Source organism: Lissotriton helveticus, chromosome 3_1 (genome assembly GCF_964261635.1).
Source record: "Lissotriton helveticus chromosome 3_1, aLisHel1.1, whole genome shotgun sequence".
Lineage (NCBI taxonomy): Eukaryota > Metazoa > Chordata > Amphibia > Caudata > Salamandridae > Lissotriton > Lissotriton helveticus.
Window position 1 is genome coordinate 1,838,517,208 of NC_136061.1, and position 14,810 is coordinate 1,838,532,017.

Sequence of the window (14,810 nt, forward strand, 5' to 3'; positions counted from 1 at the left end):
AGGTCACTTCCTCTTCTCTGGGTGGATTCTCAAAACCTATAACTGATCTGATGTGTTCTAGTAGGTGCCACAATTAATCACCTTGTACAGATGTGCCTTTCTAATCTGTGTCTAGATCATCATCTTGATCCAATATCTGATTCTTGTCTCTTGGATCTGTAAAGGTAGCAACAGCAGCCTCTTTAATAAATGTTTTTAGTACACACAGTGTGAGAAGTGGCCTGGCATATGCTGTCCACTAGTTATAGTGGGCACCTTGTACCAGTCCAAACAACCCTTTAGAGGTGATAGGTTAAAGCCAACCTTTATTGAAGGCTATCCTTTCGGTAGCTTTGGAGAGCAGCCTTCAGGCTAAGTCTTGAAGGAATATAAAGCAGTTGTTTTACCAGTCTATAATCCTTGAATGACCAAATGAAAGGAGAACCACACCAGGTATATATATATAAAATATATGTATTTATTCTAAAATCACCCTATTAATCTCTTTATGAGGCCAGAGGTCAAAACACATAAGTTACACTTAATATCACACAATAATTAAGCACAATATACGTTGAGCCCTAGGGGCGTACCAACCATATATTAAGAAAGTGGTTTAAGAACCACAACTTGACTAGACACAAGGCCTAAAGCTTGTTGAATCATTGGGACCACAAGGAACCACCCAAGCTAGTGACACATGGGACCTACGGGGGACGCGTTGCAATGGAAGAACACAGCCCCAAATCACGTTAGCTACTGTGGGGAAAGTCGCGGTTGGAAATTTAAAGATAAAGGACACTTAGAGGAGGACTTTGAGCAAACCCCTTTAGACTTAAGGGGTTGTAGGGCCAACACCCACAGGAGCACCAGAGTACTCGAGTTACCTCACCTGTCTTATGGTGTCGGGAACCGTCGTCGTTTTCAATGGCAATCTGCTTCAAAGTGCTGCTGCAGTCGAAGTGGAAAGTGCCCGGTGTGATCCAAGCCTGGATCGAAGATGAGAAGAACCTGAAAGCAGAGGGAACAGAGTCTGAGTCACTTGCCAGTGACCAGGGGCACGTTAGTCGAATGCCCACTGATGCCAGGTGATTTCAGGTGAAAGAGGTGAAACTTGACTCTTCAGTCACGAAGACCAGGAGGCGTCGACGACAACCAGGATCTGGAATTGAGCTGTCCCACAAAAGATGTCGAGTGCTGCGGTGTCGGTGCCCAGATTAGACCCAACAAGTCTTGGCAGCAGCATCCCACGCAGGAATCAAAGAAATGCTTTGGTGTGAACCAGCAAGGACCGAGGGACTCACCACGCGGTGGAGAGTTGGGGCACATCTGGAGCGACCAGGGAAGCCCAAGAAAATCAGAGTTGACTTCGTACTAACCCACCAGTTGATGGACCAGGGATCGCAGAGGGGCCTCAAGCGAAAATGCAAGAAGCAAGCTCTCGGAACACTCTTGGAGTGTAGGCCCACAATCTTCGGAACAGATGGTGCTCGGGGGTGGGCTACAAGCACAACTTTAAGAGACGTCGAGAAGTCAATGAACTTGCAAATGTGCACAGTGTCCAGAAGTTGCGGTTCCACGTCACTCACAAGGGCTGCGGGTCTCAGCTTTGCTGGGGACTCAGGTCGGCCTCTAAGAAGTCTGGAAATCCTCTTCCTGGGCTGCAAATACTTTGGAGTCCGGCGGGAGCTTCGGAGATGCAGACCAGCAATTGCTTTGTTGGTGCCTGCCAAGCACGTAAGTCACTCCTTGACCACAAGGGAGATTCTTCCGTCCTCTAGTCTTTAGTAGAGCATCGAAGTTCCAGGATTCAGTTTCAGAGTTTAATCCAGGTGTAATCTAAAATCCTGTTGCCAGGGATTCCTTACCTATACCTAAAAAAGGTGTTGGACACACTCTGGGGACCCACCTAAGGCCTGGAAAGAGGGGTTACTACACCCATTTCCTTTGTCCAGTTTCGTGCCAGAGCAGGGGCTGGTAGCACCGGCAACCGGTTTGAACTGGGCTATGCACAGGGATACCAAATGTGCCTCCAGTGCAGACTCAAAGCACTCTCAGAGTTCACCCACCCAGGCCCAATACACTAACACCTGTCCGGGAGGTGGTTACACCTCCCTGTGACAGGAAACCTATTGTCCAGGCCTCCCCTGTTGGAGTTTTGGTCAGCAGCAGTAGGCCAGACTCGTGTCTGTGGCTGCAGCATCCATTTTGTGATGCCAGGGCTCTTTTAAACTGGTACCGGGTGTACCAGTGTGTGCATGTCTCTCCCTCTAGAAGGGTGGAATTCTACCCCCGCGCCAGGACTGGCGGGGTGAGGGTAGGATTCCAAAGTGTCTGACACCAAACACAACATGTTTCCAAAGTTAGCATTTACAGCGAGGCTATAATGCACTTAAGAGTATATGGTCTGGCTGCATTACAGAACAGCCCAAGAGAATAGATTCCAAAGGCTGCAGAAGGGTCCGGTTCATGCATGGACACACTCTCACACGGAACCAAGCACCCTGATTCAGGATTGATAAGGCCTGCCATAGGGGTGGCTGATAGGTTTCTATGTGCAGTGATTTAAAGGTAGATATAGGTAACCTATATCTTAGTAAGTGGTGCATGCACACCTTACTCAGGCGGCAGTAGCAGTCCTGTAGTGTCAATTTGGAAGGCTTCCCAGGAGTGGTATAATACATGCTGCAGCCACTGGTAGGCCTCTGGGGTACATATGCCCTTGGTACCTAAGGTACCATATACTAGGGACTCATAAGGGTATCTCAGTAACAAAACTGCAGTGTACCTAATGTACTTGCAATCAATTTAGAGAGGAATCAGCTAGGCTGGGGTCCTGGATAAAAGGGCCCCAACCAGACTAAAGTCGAAAAAGAGTGAATCAGCAGCAAAACGTGGGGGTAAGCATAGTAAGCAGATCCTGCTCTCCTACAGACATGAAATCTGTGGTTCCTTTGTGGTAGCTGTAGAGTGCAACCTGGCTATGCGCAGTATCATGTCACCACACCCCGAGAGCCGGATGCCGGCCGAGGGTACAAATAAAGGGAGTAGCGGTCACTCATGGCCATTCTACGATACCTACTGGAATATTTGTGTCTGTGTCCCATTCGTATCATCTAGCGCTGTGGTGGTCTACAGAACGCCCAGAACTGAATACGCCACACTGGTGACGAGGATGGTGGCGGCTCTTATGGGCTGGATCTGCCCTGACTGAAGTGTGCAGGAGGACCCCGTGCTGCCCTGGGGAGAGGATGTTGAGACAATGGCTTGTAGGAGTGCTGCACTACTCTGCGAGAAAGCGCAGAGTGCACTGCCTGCGGTAGTGACCCGCGATGCAGTTCAGTGAGCCCTGCCATTCAAGGTAATTGCAGTGGTGGCCGCTGCAGAATCATTCAGCGCAGCATGCAATTGCGAGGCAGGGTGCTGTACAGTGAGCGGTGTCAGCGCTACTTAGCGCCAATGGTGCGCATTGCACTAGGTGCATCATCATGAGGGAGTTGACATGATCAAGGTGGCGTAAGGCGGTAAGAGTCTTGCATCGACAGGCCAGATTAAAGAAAAATATAGTAAGGAAAGGATTCCTACAATAAATGACAACAATAGTAAGTTGTTTCAAGTTAAAGAAGGAGGCAAGAGCAGTACAGAACATACACACTTTCTCATACAACAGATGAAAGAACTCCTACATCCAGGTCACAGAGACAATATGCACAGAATATAGCAGGAAGGCATGAGGGTGTGTCTATTGCAAGTCGTGGCTGTCATTGACAGCACAGAAAAAGGAAGAGGGGCAACTCACCGAATAGGAATTTTTTAAGTTTTAGAATTACAGTATGTGCAGCATTTTCAGACTTGCAAGGTTGTTTATCTCATCACCGATTTTGTTTAGGAAATTCTTAGCAAACATTTCTACAGTAGAATTAAAATATATTTAGAATTTTACAGCTCGAACTCTGGAAATTATGCTGTAACTCCTTCACTAATTGTGAAATGATGAAATTGGGTAATATCTCCTCAGGCAGAAAGTGTAAGCCTCAGAATAGATACTTCCCCTGATGGTAATATTTACATTGATTAGTGAAAGAGATGCATTCAGGGCCTATACATCTTCGATTATTTGATTTTCTTCGTAAATGAGGTTACCAGTCTCCTTGTACTCTGTACATGTGTTGGCCAACAAGCTAGAAGGATCGTTATTTACTTCAGGATCTTTCGATGTATCAATAATAGTTATATCTCTGCGGCAGAGAAACATCTATTGCCATGAGAAAACAATGCACAGCTCCGATGGTTAGAGCCCTTGTCTAAATCAATCTGAAAGCAGTGTTCTACGCTGTAGCAAACTGAATGCATTGCTGCAAACAATATTGCTAGAATAGTACTGCCTGTTCACATTTAATGATGCCTTTTGGGATTTACAGGCCTTCACTTATATATGTGGTGGGTACCTCAGTATACTGAGGGCCATTAACAATTTTCAAACCAATTCGCAGGCACAATTTACAGGACTATGTCCTGTATTGTAGGTGGCACAATACAAGGACAAGAAGTGTCTGTACATTTCCTGAAGTGCATTAACTACAAAAGTACACTCCTGGAGAGAAGCATTTAAATGAATTAGAAAAAATATATAAGTGTCCCTGGAGATGATAGCAAACTGCAGGACTTGTGAGTGTTTTTATTCTGAGATAAAAACAGCTCTATCAAAGGAAGGGCATAATAGGTTACACATAATGATAAATCCCAATTTTTCTCAATGGTAGGCTCATACATCTGGAAATATCTTTAGGCATGGGGTTGCCGCATACATCATGCATTGAAACTGAAATTGTGAGGAGATGATAAAGGAAATGTTGAAAAACAAACAGTAATCTGCAGTTTAAGGAATCATGGGAAGTATAACACTCATTAGAGAAATAAATTGGATTCTCACCAGTTGATGGGCTAGCAACATAATACGTGGTTGTAATTGGGTGAATGGTTTCTGAGACTCTTAATGAGGGAACACTCGTGGTGGACGTTGTAGACAATGGCATACTTTTAGTAATTGGTGGTGAGAGTGTACTGGATGTAGATGTTGTAGAAGATGGACTACTTGAAGTTAATGTTGAGTGTGTGCTCTTCATGGGCTTTTGAGTATATACTGCAGTAGCAGTTTTTCTTGAGGATAGACTACTGCCTATAGGGCTTGTAGCCGAGGTGGTACTCATAGTTTTTGTAGAGGAGGTGGTAATGGCTGCATATCTTGAAGAGGAAGGAGCAGCTGTACTCATTGAAAACGATGAAATGCTTCTTGAAGAGGCTGCAGATGAAGACGTGCTGGCTGTGGTGCCTACATACTCTTCAGTGGTTGCTGTAATTCTAGTTACGGTGGACGTTGGATGTGTTGATGTTGATGTTTCACATGGCTCAAAGTTGTAGCTGGCACATAAAAATCTAATTTGAAAGTTTAAACATGGTGGATTTTGCTGTTTTATATTGTAACATGTAAGTCCAAGTGATTTATCACATTTCACTTCTTGGCCAAGTTCTGTTATGGGTGTATTAGGGTGCTTTTCAGCTTGGCACTGAACATCTCTTGGAGTACTGCAAACTTCATTCCCAGCAGCTATTATATTAGGCATTGTCTCAATATCGCCATCCCCAGTCTTTGGATTTGTTGTGTCAAGCCAATGTGTCCAGGTTAGAGTTTCATGTGCAAGAAGACAGTCTACTGCAGGTGGCTCTGTTCAGGAGAAGAAAATGATGTTGTTTTACAGACATTTTACAATTCAACATTTATATGGCATAATACAAGATGTAAAAACTGCTAGCTTGTTGTAGCCTCCACACTGAATAATGCTTCATTCAGGATGAAAATGATCATTATTACTCCAGATCTTCCCTAACATCACCTAAACTGACAAGCCGTATATGATTGCTTGAATGCACTAGATAAATCGGACAGGCCAGTAGTATGCAACTTTAAAAATGTGTCACATATCGTATCACTTCAGGTGAGAAAAGAAATAGTCTTGACGTCTGCTAGGTACACACACATGCCTTTCCACTCGAGTACTTTGAAAACATTAACTTAACTTTGGGAATTTTCTTGATGTGATATGGAATATAACTGAGTATCCAGGTTGGATAGAATATTTGATAACATGGAAGACTCATGTTTTTTGTTATTATTAAACTTTCTGTTTACTTGTAAGCATGTGTAATCAAGTAACTTAGAAAGCTTCCAATCAGGACTTAATGGATCTGAATGGGAGTACATTATTTCATGATCATGTATGACCAATGATTACCATTACATTTTGCATCTTCTAACTCTTAAGATGGTTTTGCTCCTGGTAGAAAAGTGCTCAGTCCTGTGAAACAAAATATTTTCCTTGAAGCACTTGGGCAGCACATGGGTGATGACTTGTAATAACGGGAATTGTGAGAGTGATTCATGGTTTCTCCATAACAGCTGAATATAGAAGGCATGTAGAATGCCTTGGGGTGAGATTAGCAATCCCTAGACTCTGAATGGCTGCTGATATGAAGTGTGCCTCTAGAAAACACTCATTAGATTGAATGGTGTAAAAGTCAATGTGCCTGGGGGCATTTTTGCATGTCCTGAGAGACTGCAGAAATGCTCCTTTGTAAATTTGAGTTCTTAGCTTCCAATGTGTTGACTAATCTAATAGTGTGAAACTAGAATTTGTTTTTACAATGATTAATACTGACTTACTAGATATATGTGGATTTTCATTGCTGATAGGTTTGACATGAATGTTGTACACTTTTGATTTTCTACCATTACTGAGGTTAGCATGATAGGTAGCATATTGTTTCTTAGTATTTTACAAGTCAGCAGTAATGTATAGTTCTTTTACTATTCCTCCAAGTATATGTTGTCCCTTTACAATTTGTAGACTCAAGGGGGCATATTACCAACAACTTGCGATAATTATCGCTATGTTGGCTTAGCGGCAATATTTTTATCGCCATGCTGCGGCGATTTTTATCACTTAGGAACCTTGCTATTATCAAGGTTTATCTCCTAAGCGATAAAAATCGGCCGAAATGCATGAATATCGCTGAAAAGTCAGCGATATTCATGCATTACCGAGCTAATGCTCTTAGCCATGTTATCCACCTCCCATTGGATAACATGGCTAAGAACTGCTCAGGGGCAGGTGTTAGCTTTTGGAGATATTCGCGCTTAGCGCGAATATCTCTAAAAGTTGGTAATAGGAGCTAGCGATGTAAGCGACTGTTTCCAGTCGCTAACATCTTGGCACGCCCACTCTGCATGTCATTAGTGATAAATTTCTCTGACATGTAAAGCGGGGCCCAAGATGGTCGCTATCTCCTACTAGCTGTCGCTAACTGGTGTTAGTGACAGCTAGGTAATAGGGAGATAATTTTATCTCTGCTTTCTTGGCTTTTAAAGCCAAAAAAGCAGAGATAAACCCCCTTGATAATATGGCCCAAGGTTTTCAAATATCATGAGAAATAGGTGCGATAGTGATAAGCTACTGAGCAGTCTGGTAAGTCTGGGAAAAGTATTTAATTATTCAGTAGAAAGTGTAATATATTGATTTTTACATCATCATGTTCCTCTCCTGGCAAGCACAGAAACCAAAGAATCATCTTGTCCTGTCACTTAGAGGTGTTTGGAGATCTGGACATACTTCACAAGGACAGTATTACTCCCTGGACGTCTCCAAGCATAATCTGATAGGAGGCCACTTACTAATCCAAAAAATTCCCAAAAACCTGAAGCCATAATATGGTGATATACAATATACTCGGTAAAAACTGCAAATAAATACTAATATTTTGTGTCTAGGTAGAGAACAGTTAATAAACAAAGTCATAAAATTGGGTATTGGAAAATATATAGTAACCAATTTATGTCTTACCATCACATGCCTCATATGAGCAGCATAGGAATCTAGCTTGATAGTTGAAGCAGACTGGTGGACTCTGATCCGTATTGCGACAAACAAAGCCAGATGTATTACATTGTACAATCTGGCCAAGGTATTCTAAAGGTGTATCGGTATACTTTTCTGCTCTGCATTCAACTTCTCTTGGATCCTTGCATATATTTTTTCCTTTTGCTCTTAAATTTTCAAGTGTCTCAAAGTCGCCACGACCATCGGCTGGATTTGTTTCATCATACCACTCTGACCAATGGCAAACTTCATGCACATAGACACAGTGCGCAGGTGGTTTCTCTGTTTAATATGAATTGAAAGGTAAACTGAATGAGTTGATTGTACAACAGTATAATGTCATCAGTAATCCCTGTACTCTTACATGTATAACCAAATTGTTTCACATTGTATTACAACTTCACTTGCATTAGATAGAATCCTAAAACAACATTATTGCCATTCTTACCCAACAAACTATGTGAAAGAGTTAACTCTTCAAAGTCAATCTGCAAAGCGTCTTTACAAATGTAGTTTTGGACAAATTAAATGTGCTTGTAAAACAGACCTTTCATTTAAAGTTGTGGATTTAGGTTTGGTTCAAGAAAAATCTCCTAAAATATTAGGCTAGTCACCTCTTATTTTTTTTTTAAATAATTGAGGATTAGCACCTTGCCTGCGGCAGCAATTCCACTTTGGTGCTGGATATTTTAATCGCTGGCGTAGTTGTGAAGGAACCCAACCATCATGTGCACAGGCCACCCGTGGCTCTTGACAGCTGGGTTCCGCCAAGAGCATCAAAGGGTTAATATAAAGCAAATTAATGACATGTTTATTTTTGATTTTTCAACAGACACAGAGTGATAGTCAAGATGTGAACAAAATTGTGTGTTTCGTTCAAATGACTATCTTTAAAAATTGAAATATTCTGAATAACCAGACAATGATAACGTTGTAGGTGTCTATCAGTAAAGATTAAAAACACATTTTCACCCTCATTCTGAAGGGACCAATAATCCTGCTTCAATGCAAATAGCAGTTTGTTTGAGTTTTAGAATAGCAGCATGAGCAGCATTTTCAGACTTGCAAGGTTTTATTTCTCATCACAGATTTGGTTTAGGGAATTCTTAGTAAACTTTATACACTAGAATTAAAATATATTCAGAATTTTACAGCTCTAACTACGCTGTAACTCCTTTACTAACTGTGAAATGATGAATGTGGGAAGCACCTCCTCTGGCAGAAAATGTAAGCCCCAGTATACATACCTTCTCTGATGGTAATATTTACACACATTAGTGAAAGAGATGCAGTGGGGGCTTAAAAATATTTGATTATTTGATTTTCCTTGTAAATGAGGTTACCAGTCTCCTTATACAATAAACTCTGCATATGTGTTGGCTAACAAGCTAGATAGTTCTTACGAGAATCTATGCAATATTATTTACCTCAGGATTTTTCAATGTACAAATAACAGTTATATCACTGTGGCAGAGAAACACCTATTCCCATAAGAAAAGAATGCACAGCACATGATAGTCAGAGCCCTTGTCGAAATCAATCTAAAAGAGGTGTTCCATGCTCTAGCAAACTGAATGCATTGCTGCAAACTTTATTGCTAGAATAGCACTGCTGGTCCACATTTAATGTAGCCTTTACGGATTTACAGGCCTTCAGAAATATATGGGGTGTGTACATTAGTAAACTGAGGGCCATTAACAAATTTCAAATCAATTTTGCAGAAACGATTTACAGTACTGTGTCCTGTACTGTAGTACTGTAGATGGCACATCACAAGGAGAAGAAGTTTCGAGACATTTTGAATAGATTCTTATTGAAAGTTGTACATTTTCTGAAGTGTATTGACTACAAAAGTACACTCCTGAAGAGAAGAATGTACATGAATTTGAAAAAAGAGACAAGTGACCCTGGATATGATTTTAAACTGCAGGACAATTGAATGTTTTGTCTATTGTCTGTGATAAAACTAGCTCTTCCAATTTAAGGGCAGAATAGGTTACACATGATGATAAATCCCAATTTTTCTGAATGGTATCTGAAAATGGTAGGCTCGCACAGCTGGAAATATCTTTATGCATAGGGGGTTGACACACACAACATGCCTTGAAAAGGAAATTTTGATGGGATAATAAGGGAATTGTTGAGAAACAAACAGTAATTTCCAGTTTAAGGAATCGTGGGAAGTATAACACTCTCAAGAGAAAAACAGGGAAAATATGGATCCTCACCAGTTGATGGACTAGCAACTGAATAAGTGGTTTTAAATGGGTGAATAGTTGCTGAGACTCTTGATGAGGGAACACTCGTGGTAGACATTGTAGACAATGGCATACTTCTAGTAATTTGTGGTGAGAGTGTACTGGATGTAGATGCTGTAGAAGATGGACTACTTGAAGTTAATGTTGAGTGTGTGCTCTTCATGGGCTTTTGAGTATATGCTGCAGTAGCAGTATTTCTTGAGGATAGACTACTGCCTATAGGGCTTGTAGCCGAGGTGGTACTCATAGTTGTTGTAGAGGAGGTGGTAATGGCTGCATATCTTGAAGAGGAAGGAGCAGCTGTACTCATTGAAAAAGATGAAATGCTTCTTGAAGAGGCTGCAGATGAAGACGTGCTGGCTGTGGTGCCTACATACTCTTCAGTGGTTGCTGTAATTCTAGTTACGGTGGACGTTGGATGTGTTGATGTTGATGTTTCACATGGCTCAAAGTTGTAGCTGGCACATAAAAATCTAATTTGAAAGTTTAAACATGGTGGATTTTGCTGTTTTATATTGTAACATGTAAGTCCAAGTGATTTATCACATTTCACTTCTTGGCCAAGTTCTGTTATGGGTGTATTAGGGTGCTTTTCAGCTTGGCACTGAACATCTCTTGGAGCACTGCAAACTTCATTCCCAGCAGCTATTATATTAGGCATTGTCTCAATATCGCCATCCCCAGTCTTTGGATTTGTTGTGTCAAGCCAATGTGTCCAGGTTAGAGTTTCATGTGCAAGAAGACAGTCTGCTGCAGGTGGCTCTGTTCAGGAGAAGAAAACGATCTTGTTTTACAAACATTTTATAATTCAACATTTATATGGCATAATACACGATGTAAAAACTGCTAGCTTCTTGTAGCCTCCACACTGAACAATGCTTCATTAAGGATGAAAATGATCATTATTACTCCAGATCTTCCCTAACATGACCTAAACTGACAAGCCGTATATAATTGCTTGAATGCACTAGATAAATCGGACAGGCCAGTAGTAAGCAACTTTAAAAATGTGTCACATATCGTTTCACTTCAGGTGAGAAAAGAAATAGTCTTGACGTCTGCTAGGTACACACACATGCCTTTCCACTCGAGTACTTTGAAAACATTAACTTCACTTTGGGAATTTTCTTGATGTGATATGGAATATAACTGAGTATCTAGGTTGGATAGAATATTTGATAACATGGAAGACTCATGTTTTTTGTTATTATTGAACTTTCTGTTTACTTGTAAGCATGTGTAATCAATTAACTTAGAAAGCTTCCAATCAGGACTTAATGGATCTGAATGGGAGTACATTATTTCATGAACATGTATGACCAATGATTACCATTACATTTTGCATCTTCTAACTCTTAAGATGGTTTTGCTCCTGGTAGAAAAGTGCTCAGTCCTGTGAAACAAAATATTTTCCTTGAAGCACTTGGGCAGCACATGGGTGATGACTTGTAATAACGGGAATTGTGAGAGTGATTCATGGTTTCTCCAAAACAGCTGAATATAGAAGGCATGTAGAATGCCTTGGGGTGAGATTAGCAATCCCTAGACTCTGAATGGCTGCTGATATGAAGTGTGCCTCTAGAAAACACTCATTAGATTGAATGGTGTAATGTCAATGTCCCTGGGGGCATTTTTGCATGTCCTGAGAGACTGCAGAAATGCTCCTTTGTAAATTTGAGTTCTTAGCTTCCAATGTGTTGACTAATCCAATAGTGTGAAACTAGAATTTGTGTTTACAATGACAAATACTGACTTACTAGATATATGTGGATTTTCATTGCTGATAGGTTTGACATGAATGTTGTACACTTTTGTTTTTCTACCATTACTGAGGAGGTTAGCATGATAGGTAGTATATTGTTTCTTAGTATTTTACAAGTCAGCAGTAATGTATACTTCTTTTAATTTTCCTCCAAGTATATGTTGTCCCTTTACAATTTTTAGACTCACGGTTTTCAAATATCATGAGAAATAGGTGCGAGAGTGATAAGCTACTGAGCAGTCTGGTAAGTCTGAGAAAAGTATTTAATTATTCAGAAGAAAGTGTAATATATTGATTTTTACATCATCATGTTCCTCTCCTGGCAAGCACAGAAACCAAAGAATCATCTTGTACTGTCACTTAGAGGTGTTTGGAGATCTGGACATACTTCACAAGGACAGTATTACTCCCTGGACGTCTCCAAGCATAATCTGATAAGAGGCCACTTATAAACCAAAAAATTCCCAAAAACCTGAAGCCATAATATGGTGATATACAATATACTCGGTAAAAACTGCAAATAAATACTAATATGTTGTGTATAGGTAGAGAACAGTTAATAAACAGAGTCAGAAAATTGGGGATTGGAAAATATATAGTAACCAATTTATGTCTTACCATCACATGCCTCATATGAGCAGCATAGGAATCTAGCTTGATAGTTGAAGCAGACTGGTGGACTCTGATCCGTATTGCGACAAACAAAGCCAGATGTATTACATTGTACAATCTGGCCAAGGTATTCTAAAGGTGTATCTGTATACTTTTCTGCTCTGCATTCAACTTCTCTTGGATCCTTGCATATATTTTTTCCTTTTGCTCTTAAATTTTCAAGTGTCTCAAAGTCGCCACGGCCATCGGCTGGATTTGTTTCATCATACCACTCTGACCAATGGCAAACTTCATGCACATAGACACAGGGCGCAGGTGGTTTCTCTGTTTAATATGAATTGAAAGGTAAACTGAATGAGTTGATTGTACAACAGTATAATGTCATCAGTAATCCCTGTACTCTTAAATGTATAACCAAATTGTTTCACATTGTATTACAACTTCACTTGCATTAGAGAGAATCCTAAAACAACATTATTGCCATTCTTACCCAACAAACTATGTGAAAGAGTTAACTCTTCAAAGTCAATCTGCAAAGCGTCTTTACAAATGTAGTTTTGGACAAATTAAATGTGCTTGTAAAACAGACCTTTCATTTAAAGTCGTGGATTTAGGTTTGGTTCAAGAAAAATCTCCTAAAATATTAGGCTAGTCACCTCTTATTTTTTTTTTAAATAATTGAGGATTAGCACCTTGCCTGCGGCTGCAATTCCACTTTGGTGCTGGATATTTTAATCGCTGGCGTAGTTGTGAAGGAACCCAACCATCATGTGCACAGGCCACCCGTGGCTCTTGACAGCTGGGTTCCGCCAAGAGCATCAAAGGGTTAATATAAAGTAAATTAATGACATGTTTATTTTTTATTTTTCAACAGACACAGAGTGATAGTCAAGATGTGAACAAAATTGCGTGTTTCGTTCAAATGACTATCTTTAAAAATTGAAATATTCTGAATAACCAGACAATGATAACGTTGTAGGTGTCTATCAGTAAAGATTAAAAACACATTTTCACCCTCATTCTGAAGGGACCAATAATCCTGCTTCAATGCAAATAGCAGTTTGTTTGAGTTTTAGAATAGCAGCATGAGCAGCATTTTCAGACTTGCAAGGTTTTATTTCTCATCACAGATTTGGTTTAGGGAATTCTTAGTAAACTTTATACACTAGAATTAAAATATATTCAGAATTTTACAGCTCTAACTACGCTGTAACTCCTTTACTAACTGTGAAATGATGAATGTGGGAAGCACCTCCTCTGGCAGAAAATGTAAGCCCCAGTATACATACCTTCTCTGATGGTAATATTTACACACATTAGTGAAAGAGATGCAGTGGGGGCTTAACAATATTTGATTATTTGATTTTCCTTGTAAATGAGGTTACCAGTCTCCTTATACAATAAACTCTGCATATGTGTTGGCTAACAAGCTAGATAGTTCTTACGAGAATCTATGCAATATTATTTACCTCAGGATTTTTCAATGTACAAATAACAGTTATATCACTGTGGCAGAGAAACACCTATTCCCATAAGAAAAGAATGCACAGCACATGATAGTCAGAGCCCTTGTCGAAATCAATCTAAAAGAGGTGTTCCATGCTCTAGCACACTGAATGCATTGCTGCAAACTTTATTGCTAGAATAGCACTGCTGGTCCACATTTAATGTAGCCTTTACGGATTTACAGGCCTTCAGAAATATATGGGGTGTGTACATTAGTAAACTGAGGGCCATTAACAAATTTCAAATCAATTTTGCAGAAACGATTTACAGTACTGTGTCCTGTACTGTAGTACTGTAGATGGCACATCACAAGGAGAAGTTTCGAGACATTTTGAATAGATTCTTATTGAAAGTTGTACATTTTCTGAAGTGTATTGACTACAAAAGTACACTCCTGAAGAGAAGAATGTACATGAATTTGAAAAAAGAGACAAGTGACCCTGGATATGATTTTAAACTGCAGGACAATTGAATGTTTTGTCTATTGTCTGTGATAAAACTAGCTCTTCCAATTTAAGGGCAGAATAGGTTACACATGATGATAAATCCCAATTTTTCTGAATGGTATCTGAAAATGGTAGGCTCGCACAGCTGGAAATATCTTTATGCATAGGGGGTTGACACACACAACATGCCTTGAAAAGGAAATTTTGATGGGATAATAAGGGAATTGTTGAGAAACAAACAGTAATTTCCAGTTTAAGGAATCGTGGGAAGTATAACACTCTCAAGAGAAAAACAGGGAAAATATGGATCCTC

General features: G+C 40.2%; 1 protein-coding gene across 1 annotated transcript in view; it reads right to left on the bottom strand.

Annotated features, from left to right (window-relative positions):
• The window catches only part of LOC144823882 (mucin-5AC-like), a 663,881-nt gene that overhangs the window by 138,764 nt on the left and 510,307 nt on the right, over window positions 1-14,810 (bottom strand). Inside the window, exons 32-35 of the mRNA XM_078682770.1 lie at window positions 12,552-12,869; window positions 10,142-10,933; window positions 7,878-8,195; window positions 4,913-5,704 (exon numbers count right to left, since the gene is read on the bottom strand). Of these exons, the coding sequence (XP_078538896.1) occupies window positions 4,913-5,704; window positions 7,878-8,195; window positions 10,142-10,933; window positions 12,552-12,869 (2,220 nt within the window). The remainder of the gene's footprint in view (window positions 1-4,912; window positions 5,705-7,877; window positions 8,196-10,141; window positions 10,934-12,551; window positions 12,870-14,810) is intronic.